At 50.1% G+C, this 10,262-nt stretch overlaps 3 protein-coding genes across 3 annotated transcripts; 1 reads left to right on the top strand and 2 right to left on the bottom strand.

Annotated features, from left to right (window-relative positions):
• Positions 1 to 2,972: 2,972 nt before the first annotated feature.
• Positions 2,973 to 6,749, bottom strand: LOC101980605 (cytochrome b5 domain-containing protein 1). Its single transcript, XM_005349783.3, has 4 exons — positions 6,415 to 6,749; positions 6,253 to 6,329; positions 5,889 to 6,107; positions 2,973 to 5,309 (listed from the first exon to the last, which is right to left on the bottom strand). Exons 1-4 carry the CDS (start codon positions 6,572 to 6,574, stop codon positions 5,079 to 5,081), a joined length of 687 nt encoding a protein of 228 aa, XP_005349840.1. The 5' UTR covers positions 6,575 to 6,749; the 3' UTR covers positions 2,973 to 5,078.
• A 262-nt stretch (positions 6,750 to 7,011) lies between these two features.
• Positions 7,012 to 7,927, top strand: Naa38 (N(alpha)-acetyltransferase 38, NatC auxiliary subunit). The gene is made up of 3 exons (XM_005349784.3): positions 7,012 to 7,233; positions 7,439 to 7,622; positions 7,770 to 7,927. The coding sequence occupies exons 1-3, from the start codon at positions 7,153 to 7,155 to the stop codon at positions 7,880 to 7,882; spliced, it is 378 nt and encodes a 125-aa protein (XP_005349841.1). The 5' UTR covers positions 7,012 to 7,152; the 3' UTR covers positions 7,883 to 7,927.
• Positions 7,928 to 7,930: 3 nt separating this feature from the next.
• Tmem88 (transmembrane protein 88) lies at positions 7,931 to 9,459 on the bottom strand. The gene is made up of 2 exons (XM_005349782.3): positions 9,250 to 9,459; positions 7,931 to 9,109 (listed from the first exon to the last, which is right to left on the bottom strand). The coding sequence occupies exons 1-2, from the start codon at positions 9,457 to 9,459 to the stop codon at positions 8,840 to 8,842; spliced, it is 480 nt and encodes a 159-aa protein (XP_005349839.1). The 3' UTR covers positions 7,931 to 8,839.
• Positions 9,460 to 10,262: the final 803 nt, after the last annotated feature.

Below are 10,262 nucleotides of genomic sequence, written 5' to 3'. Positions count from 1 at the left end.
GGTCTACAAGAGCTAGTTCCAGGACAGGCTCCAAAGCCACAGAGAAACCCTGTCTCGAAAAACCAAAAAAAAAAAAAAGACTGACATCAGGCTGCCAGTTTGTTAGTTACATTTGAGACTTGTTATTTGTGTATGAGTGTAGCTCCTATTATAGGCAGGGGTTTAGGCTCTCTGGGAATCTGACCGAAATTACACATACACACGTATTTAGAAAGTTTCAAGAGGTCCAGGTGACTTGTCACGAGGTAGAACCCTGCTATACAATAGTTGATATCTTATCTACAAGGAATATATGCTTGTTATCCCCAGTGAAGTTCATGATACCCAGTTCGTAGAAAACTCCCAGGTGAGTCCTTTGAAGCTGCTGTAGTTTCCTGAGGTCAGCCACTCTTCATATTCTGTCTTTCACCCCCACCTCCTTCCACACACACATAATCAGTCACCAAAAAAGGGCTTGTACCCTACACCTGTGTTCTGTTTGCTTTCTAGATCTTAGCTTGAGGCATTAGTCACATGTGCCTCGTGTCAAATATCTTGTTCTCCTAGAACAAGAAAGCAGCTACTGGAAAGCCTCTAACAAAACAAGTAACAAGTATTAATAAGTGAATACAGCTCACTTGTCTACCTTATCCCGGCTGCCACTTTAATGGTCTTCTCTCACTTTGCACCATCGTTTCTAGGGTACCTCTAGTGCCACAGAAACGCCTAGCTGGGTGTTCTGGCTGTCTTGTTTTTGTCATCTTGACACAAGCTAGAATTACTGAGGGAGAGGAGCCTGAATTTAGAGAATGCCATAGGCAAGTCCGTAGGACATTTTGTAATGAATAATTGATGTTGGAGGCCCCAGTTCACTGGGAGTGGGACCTGGGACAGTGGTCCTGAGTAGTATAAAAAAGCTGGCTTGCAGGTGGTAGAGGTGCACGCCTTTAATCCCAATATTTGGGAGGCAGAAACAGGCAGATCTCGTGAGTTTGAGGCCAGCTTGGTTTACAAAGCGAGTTCCAGGACAACTGGAGCTACAGAGAAACCTTGTCATGCAGGAAAAAAAAAAAAAAAAAAAAAGGCTAACAAGCCATGAGGAAAACGCCAGTAAGCAGCGCTCCTCCATGGCCTCAGCTTTAGTTCCCACCTCCACCCCGTTTCTAGCCCTGAGTTCCTGCCCTGGCTTCCCTTCATGATGGACTCCAGCTGTCAGCTGAAATACACCCTTTCCTCCCCAGGCTGCCTATGGTCAGTGTTTTTCACAGCAGTAGAGACCTAAGACACTGGGCACACTGGTACACTCCTGCAATCCCAGCACTCAGGAGGCTGAGACAGAAGGGTTGGGAGTTTGATGCCAGCCTGGATTGCATAGTGAGACAATCCCAAAGGCTGCCTACTCAGTACTTCAGCCCAGCCCAATGTCTCAACCCTCCACTGGCAGGGGAGTCCACTTCCTCTCTATTCTCCTCCCCCGTGAGGGTTAAAGGGGACTAGATCTAGCCACATCACAAAACAGGATGTGACCTCCTACACCTCACTGCGTGTAATACCCACCCCAACAAATGCTGCACCACCGAACTACATCCCAAGCCCTACACACACCGACTCAAGTCCACTGTTCATCTCATCCCATAAACGACCTTTGGAGATCTCTGTGTGTGCCTACACCACATGTGTGCAGGGCTGAAGCAGACAGATGTCAGATCCCTAGATCTAGACACCGGAGTGACAGGTGGTTGTTAGCCGCCAGGTGGGTGCTAGGAATGGAATCCTGGTCCTCTAGAAGAGCAGTCAGTGTTCTTAACCACTGAGTCATCTGCCCCATTAGTGACTCCTTTTATTTTTATTATTTTTTTTCAAGATAGGTTTTTTTTTTCCTACAAAACCACCCTGGCTGTCCAGAAACTCACTGTAGACCAGGCTAGCCTCGAAATCACATAGATAAATCTACCTCTGCCTCCTAAGTGCTGGGATTAAAGGTGTGCGCCACCACTACCTGTCGTATTTTTATTTTTTTGCGACAGGGTTTTTCTGTGTAACAGCCCTTGGCTGTCCTGGAATTCGCTCTGTAGACCAGGCTGGCCTCAAACTCCCAGAGATCTGTCTGCTCTGCCTCTCAGTGATGGGATTAAAGATGCATGTGTCCATTACCATAGTCCTGACTCAATATTAACTTCTTTGAAGTTGGGTTTTCAGCGCCTCTTTCCTTCCCTGACTCCTTAGTCATTAGAGCCACCTGGTGGCCATAGGGGAAATCACAGGTGGACTAACCACAACTATCTCCCGTTTCAGAGTCTGCAGTCATTTTGAGCCTTGTCTGGTGAAAGGGTGGAGACTGAAGCACAGGGCCGGCATCCTACTATCTTAGTCCTACTTTGCCTTCAGGACCCAATGTCACACCACTAGTCATTACAGACAGATGAATTCCTTCAGATCTGAGCTCATCTGGTCACATTTATTGAGCAGCAGCTTATGTGCTCAGTAGTGAGAATACAGCAGTGAATGGGGTTTCTGCCAGTCATTTGCATCCATTCTACATCGTTTCATAGCGGTAATAAGAACACTGAAAAATGCATAGTGCTAAGAAAACAACTCGCGAGGGGTGGGATCAAAAAGCAAAGGGAAGGAATGTTTAGGATAATCAAGGTGGAAAGCAGAGGCGTGCAGCAGTGAACTGACAACAGTTTGTGTTGACCGCTGCAAGAAGAGACTTCATGCCGGGCGGTGGTGGCGCACGCCATTAATCCCAGCACTTGGGAGGCAGAGGCAGGCGGATCTTTGTGAGCTCGAGACCAGCCTGGTCTACAAGAGCTAGTTCCAGGACAGGCTCCAAAACCAGAGAGACACCCTGTCTCGAAAAACCAAAAAAAAAAAAAAAAAAAAAAAAAAAAAGAAGAGACTTCATGATCAGGCTACCCAGGGGGTGCAGAACATGGGACAAAGGGCTGCTAGGGATGACATGTGCAAGGCAGGCCTGATTCATGCAAGGCTTCTTGAATTTAGAGCTTTATTCCAAAAGTGTGAGAACCACCCTGAAGATCTGAGGCAGAAAGTCAGATGTTTAGGTTTGCTAAGGCCGAGACGGCAATGGAAAGCTAGAAGTTCCCTAGCAGTTGAGACAAATAAAGATGGTTATTAGACAAAAGAACAGATTCCAAAGATTTTAGGGACAGAATTGATGAGAGCTTGAACATACAGGGAAAGGAGCATGTTTCTAACAAGTTCTGAAGTAGGCAGGTGGCTAGAAGGTGAGAGCCCATCCCAGGTAAAAGTAGGAGCAGGATGCTCTGGAAGAGACAAGTTTGGGCAAAATGACTGCATCCTAGATGTGCATGCCCTGAGGATGCCATGGGTGGAGCAACATGGCTCTGGTTCTCCAATAGTTTAGGACTTAAAAGAACAAACAAGAATACACAAATATCAGTTCAGAGCTGACTAGACATTGTAACTGATTGATCCAAACAGAGTATGGATTTTTAGATTGCAGGGGACTATGTGAAAGTCCTCAGCATCAGTGGATTCAGAAACCACTGAAATCAACAGGGTTGGTCCCACCATGTTCATGTTTCCCACAGTCACCCTCTCAGAAAACACTGCACCCACCCAGGGTCTCATGAAGGTCACATCACCCTCCACTGGAACCTGAGGCCGAGCCTGGGAAGAGGCAGTCTCCTTGACTCACTTTTGCTCACTGCTGTGGGGAAGTCCACTCATCTCTTATTCTTTTTGCTTGTTTTTGGTTTTTTCGTTGTTTTGAAAACGGTTTTACTGTGTAACAGCTCTGGCTGTCCTAGAACTAACTCTGTAGACCAGGCTGGCCTTGAACTCATAGAGATCTGCCTACCTCTGCCTCCCCAGTGCTATGATTAAAGCCACCGTGCCTGGTTCAATTTATCAGTTATTCCTAATTCCCCTCACCTGCTAGGGATAAAGGGAACCAAATCTAGCCAGTCACCAGGAGAGTTGTCTGCCTCCCTTAGCTCTCATCTCTCTGATCCCATCAAGCCCCCTCATCGCCTTACAAAGTCAACCTTCTCTTCCTTGCCTTCTGTTAATGTGAAAGGGGAAACATGCTCCCTTTTGGACCCCTCACTACAGTGTTCTGATTTACGGGCTGTTCCTCCATTCTGATTTCTCCTGGAGTCAGTAAAGATCTATCTTGTTGCCCCGGACAGTCAGAAAGTGCTATAATATTAACAAAGAAGCAGCCTCAGTAGCTAATGCTTGGCTGAAATTCGGCCTCCCTGCCTCTATCCCTAGAGTGCTCTGCTAGTCAACTCCCTTCAAACAGAGTTAATGCTGACTACACAATAGGCTACATTTCCCCATTGTGCAACAATCACAGGACAAGCTGACATTTCAAACACATGGGTTGAGAGCAGCCATTAGAAATGTTAGCATTGAGTGAGGCTACTGAGAATATCCCTTTATACGGAAAAGAGCCTGGATTCGCACTGTGGCTCTTCGGTTACTAATGTGGTTTTGTGCTCCTGAACCTTCTAAACTAAGGACATAGCATTACCAGTATTCACCTTCTAGGATAGCTGTATTAAAAAGCATAAAACTCTCAGCATAATTTCTATCCTGAATGAACTGACAGCCATTCACTTTTCCTGTGCTGTCAACTGCTAACCACCTTTAGAAAGAGAATCAACCACACCAACCACAGTTGGTGATAGGAATTTCTGGATCCTGCCTTTGTAAATCCCATCTTCCAGCAAACATCTCGTTCTCATCTTTGCCAAAAAAAAAAAAAAATCTTCCATCCTTTCATGCCCCTGTGTTTTCTCTTACTATCAGAGTTCTGCCTGAGCTCCACCTCCTCTGCACATTCCAAACTGAGAGACTGTGGCTCTCTTCCTATCATTTCTAAGGATTAATTCTCCTCTAGTATTCCTCCCACCAATATTCTCTGAGCAAATCATAGAGGAGCTAGGGATAAGGGCTCTTACGTTTCAGAAAGAACCACAGGCCAGTTCCCAGAGGGCAACAGAGGTCTCGGCCCAGGCCTCACAGAGCCAAACCTCTTTTTCTCAAGGCACAGAAAGAGGCAAACTCAAACATGTCTTGAGTTCCATGCACACACATGTCCTTTCCTATAGCTCTGTGAGGTCATCGTTGAAGTAGAGCAGTATTGCAGGTGTGTGAAGTGTGCCATCCATATTAAGATAGTCAAACTCGTCTTCTTCATCCCGGATCCCATTCTCTTCCAGGGTATGATCCATGTTCAGATTCTTCCCATCATATTTCCATGTGTAGCTGGCAGCATGTGCATTATAGGGGAGATAGCGGTGGAGGATTTCCCACATTGATTCCAGAGCCCCCACCTAAAGAACACAGAAGTATTCACCTCTAGAATTCTGTATGGTACATAACACATACTCTCCACGTGCCAGGAGAAGGGCCTTTATGCCTAGCTCCTTCAGGGTTTGCTCTAAGGAAACCAGAGAGAATACCAGAAGAGAATCGGTCCCCCAAAATGAGATAGCTTGGATCAGAGTGCCTCCATTAGCAGATAGCACCCTTCAGACACCCCATAGTTCCAGAGAATCAAAGCTGAAGCTCCAGCATACAACCAAGACACCAGAGTCCTATCACTTCTAACAAACAAATGACTCAATAGAGTCAAAGCCAGTGTCCCTCACTGGCGACCGAGTAGACTAAAGTCCAACTGCTGTCTGTAACAGTACACCTGCCCTTCGAAGGACCGCCATCACTAAGATGCTGGCCTAGACCTATGAAGGAGACTGTGGTAGCTGTAATCCAAACATACTCCTAGACTTGCCAACCCTGGGAACCTGGGTCATTTGCTTTCCTCTGTCATGGTACTGTGAAAGGAAGAAAACACAGCTTCCAGAAATGATTTCTGGTTCCCACTTAGCCTGTCCCCAGGCACCAGGTCTCACCTGCAGCGTGTGCTCCTGCGACGTAAGAGTGTTGATGATACGGATGTTCCGGGTCTTGGCAGACAGCCGCCCCACCTGGTAATTCGACCCCTTCCACCAGGGCTTCCCGAAATCATTAGCCCAGTCTGAACGAGGCAGAGGAGGTGGGACGTGCACGAACCGGCCCCGCGGGGTGCGGTATCTCAAGCAACCAGTCAGCGGATCTATGTGCTTGCGAATCTTTAAAAAGACAGGGTTTAGAGAGGAGGATAGGAGCAGTCACTATGTCGGGTTCTGGTTATTCCGGCCGTCCCTCTCCTATCCCCCCCCCCGCCCCCGCTCTCCAGCGCCGCTTCCACCAACCCCACATTCCAACAGAACTTACGTCTCTGGTCTTCGGATCAAACCAATGGCTAATGTCCTGGCCTGCAACTTCCAGGATGGGTTTCAGCAGTATGTTCCCTGAAAAGGAACAGCGACCGTCAAAGGCCGGTCACCTAAGCGCCAAAACCTGCTCCCCAGCCCATCACTCACAAGTACCCCTTACCTTTAAACTCCTGTGCAAGCGGCGTTAGATTGTACACATATCCCAGGTAAGACACCCACAGGTCTTCGGGCTGGTTGTGTTCCGCTACTTCCGACGGCGTGAAGTACCGACGGTTAAAATAGTCAAAGTCTGGCCCGGCCACTAGGCCCCGGCGCGGCATGGCTCCTGTTCTATATGGGGCAGCAGCTCTCTCTGACTACTTCCTCGCTCCTCAGCCGTCTTACAGCTATCAGGTTAGAGAGCTGCCTGGAGTGCGTTTGTCGCTAACATGGAAACCATTGTCCTTTTCCGGCCACCGTCCACTGAGGTTAAACCCTGCGTCAGCAGGGCGGGGTTTGGGCTGCCCGTGTTCACCGGAAACATTCTTGATCCGGCACCGAGCATGTTGTTGAGTTTCTTAGAGAACATGAAGATCCGATTGGTATCGGAGTCTAGGCTACATAAGTTACTTAGATGGTGCGGAGACCAGACTAGAGGCTTTCCAAATTTCAGACATTTCTAAAGGATGGTTAAGAAATTTCAGGTAACGTTCTCGCGATATTCTTGAAATAGCCTGGTAGGCGTCTATAAGCCCGGGCTGAAATAAAATCTCGCGAGATCTCTGGAGTGGCTGACCAGGAGACGGCGGAGGAGTTGTGATCTCACGAAAGGGAAGAGCTTGGAAGCACTCGCGAGATCTGAATACCCGACTCAAAACGCTCTTAGGAAGTTTAAGGCCCAGAGGAGGTCCTAGGGCCAATGGCCGGAGCTGGGCCAACCATGCTGCTACGAGAGGAGAATGGCTGTTGCAGTCGGCGTCAGAGCAGCTCCAGCGCCGGGGTTAGCGTGGGCGTGGGTTCTGGAGGAGCAGTCGGGCCGCGACATCGGGCGGGGAAGGGAACGGGGTGGAAAGGACAGAAAAGAGAACTACAGTTCCCAGCAGCCCACGCGGCACCACCTGAAGCCCGGGGGCTGCTGGGAGCTGTGGTTCTACGGGCGTGCAGCCGAGCGTGTGCGCGCCTGAATTCGTGTCCTGCCCTAGCAGGACTCTGACGGGGAACAGGAGGACTCACCGGCTGCGCGTGCCCGTCAGCAGCTAGAGGCATTGCTCAACAAGACCATGCGCATTCGTATGACAGATGGAAGGACACTAGTCGGCTGCTTCCTGTGCACCGATCGCGACTGTAATGTCATCCTGGGCTCTGCGCAGGAGTTCCTCAAGCCGTCTGGTCAGTGTCCAGGGAATACACACCTCCTCGGGAATGCGGCATAAACTCACCGCAAGGCTTTCTCTTGCGGGCCTTAATGCACCCCTCGTATTCCGGGGCGAGACCGATGCTTGCCTGCCGTTCTGATGCTCTGACCTTTTTTTCCAGATTCATTTTCTGCGGGAGAACCCCGTGTGCTGGGTCTGGCCATGGTACCAGGACATCACATCGTTTCTATTGAAGTCCAAAGGGAGAGCCTGGCGGGGGCCCCTTATCTCTGACCACAATCGCACTTCTCTTTGAGACCATTAAACCCTATGACCAAAGTAGCCCGTGTCTGTGTGTAGGTCCGATGTCAGGGCAACGATAACCCTTAGAGGTTTATCTAAGTTCAGGGGCTACCTCAACTCTCCCTCTCAACCCAATGCCCAGGGAGTACCAAGAGAGCTCAAGAGTTTTAAGGCAACAAGCCCTAGGGTGGGCCCCTCCATCTTCCCTCCCACGCTGCTGCTTCAGATTGTAGCAGGAGGGGGTGTCATCCTGCTCCGGAAGACCCATTGTTTCCCACCCCGGCCTGGCAACACTTAGTTCCTTTAAGCTGGGGTCAGAGAACGGGCTCGGGTCCCCAAGGGGAGCTGGGTAAGCAGCTGAAGCAAGGCCCCCTCCGCCCTGTTAATGGAGAAGTGGCTTTGGGGTCAGGGTCAGAACTCTGGGGTCCAACCAGGAAGAACGGACTAAGGCGATAAGGAAAGGCAGGATGCTGGAGGATGCTCTGGTCTGCCTATTTGTAGTCTCAGGGATTTGTTTCCTACTCCTGAGCCCTGGGCAGGGACAACTGTATATAAGCCACCCCTGTATTCATAGAGCACATTTATTTCATAAATTCTTTATTATTTGTGATGGTTCCTTCTCCAGCGTTGTCCCTCAGTCCCGTAAATATTAGAGGAGCTGCACCAGCTAAGGAAGGCACAAAGTTCAGCTCTCCTATTTCCGCTAGGGGAGAGAGAGAAGATGTGCAGGGTCCAGCCCAAACGTTCAGGATTCAAGTGAGATGTTCTGGGGCATGGGAATTTTCGCCAGCATTGGATCCACAGGTGGTGATGTTCCATCAAAGGGATACTAGAACCTGACTCGGGCAATGGTAAGGAGCAGGACAAGGCAGAATACCCCTGAGCTTGCTTCAAGTCCTTCCGCTTCCAGGAGGAGGACAATCGACAGAATTCTTGACTCAACGCACCTCAAACCCAGACCTTTCCCGGTGTGGGAACAGCCCGGGACCCTGGTGAGGCCGGGATTTGTTTCGGCTGTGGGATGCGCCGGCGCCTGTAGAGGGCACGGCTGTAGGGTACTAGGCAGTCGGCCAGGCGGAGACGCAGGCAGAGGCGGCGATAGGTGGCCAAGGCAAGCACAAGCAGCGGTACCAGCAGCAGGAATCCAGTGACCAACAGGGCGGTGAAGCCTGGGTCCCGCAGATGGGCGGTGCAAGGGGGTGCCTGGGAGCGCAGGAACTGTGCAGATAAGAGACGTCAGACTCTGGCCCACTGGGTCACACTCTGCCCCTGAGGGAAACATCCCAGGTCGGGAAGTTGTAGCTCAGACACCCCATTACCATCACCACACACGCATACCCCTTGGGGCCCATGCTTACCTGAGAGTGGCAGAGAAAGCCGAAGCCCAACATAGTGACAGCGGGTAGCAAGATGGTCCCCAGAACTAATGCCAGCAGGAGAAGATTGAAGACAGCCACCAACAGATTCTGAGCCGTTACTAGCACTGCACAGGCCCAGCAGTCCAGGGGATCCCGGGGCTCTGGCCCGCCAGCAAGAACCGAGCGCTGGGCTCCTGAGACCTCCGCCATGGCCTGGCTGGTTCCCGCCCCGCACGGCTGCCGCCCTTATAGCCCTCTTTCCTGCCCCTCCCCCGGTGCAGCCTCTCCCCACCCCCAACTACCTTATCCTGGAATGCAGCTCCAGGATTAGGCATCCTCATCCCAGGAGCAGACCACGGCTCTGGACATTCCACAGGCGCCTCCGGGGAGGGGCTCGCCACCGCCAGGGTCTGCGCTGCCCTCCCATCAATCCATCAATTCCCGGCCCTTCAACCGGTACTCTTTACAGCATCATCAAAACACAGGGGTCTCTTTTTTTCCTGCTTTTATTTTTAATATTAATATTCTCACACAAAAGTCACCGAAAATAGGGTAGGGTTGGGAAGACCCCTCTGCCCCTGGGGCAGAGAGACAGTGCAGTGCGAGGGGGCGGGACTGTAAACCCCCCACCCCTCCGCAGCCCCAGCGGGAGAAGAAACTAAGAAAATGAAAATAAAGCCCCAGAGAAACTCACCCCAGGGTGTCCCTGCCCTGGGCTATTTCACGCCTTTAAAAAAAAGGGGGGGGGTGATGGTAGAGGTGTCCAATGTTTTTTAAATTGGCCGAGGCTGGGGAGGACAGGGTTTCTTTTCCTCATAGTTCTTTCTTTAAAACTTTTATTTATTTTATTTATTTAATTTTTTTTTTTGTGTATGGTTTCATATATGTTACTGTGTATGTATGCAGGTTAGAAGATGGCTCTGTGAGTTCGAGACCAACCTGGTCTACAAGAGCTAGTTCCAGGACAGGCTCCAAAGCCACAGAGAAACCCTGTCTTGAAAAACCAAAAAAAA

This window comes from Microtus ochrogaster, chromosome 7 (assembly GCF_000317375.1).
Source record: "Microtus ochrogaster isolate Prairie Vole_2 chromosome 7, MicOch1.0, whole genome shotgun sequence".
In the NCBI taxonomy this organism is placed as follows: domain Eukaryota; kingdom Metazoa; phylum Chordata; class Mammalia; order Rodentia; family Cricetidae; genus Microtus; species Microtus ochrogaster.
Note: the sequence above shows the minus strand (reverse complement) of the source record. Positions and strands in the feature narration are given on the sequence as shown.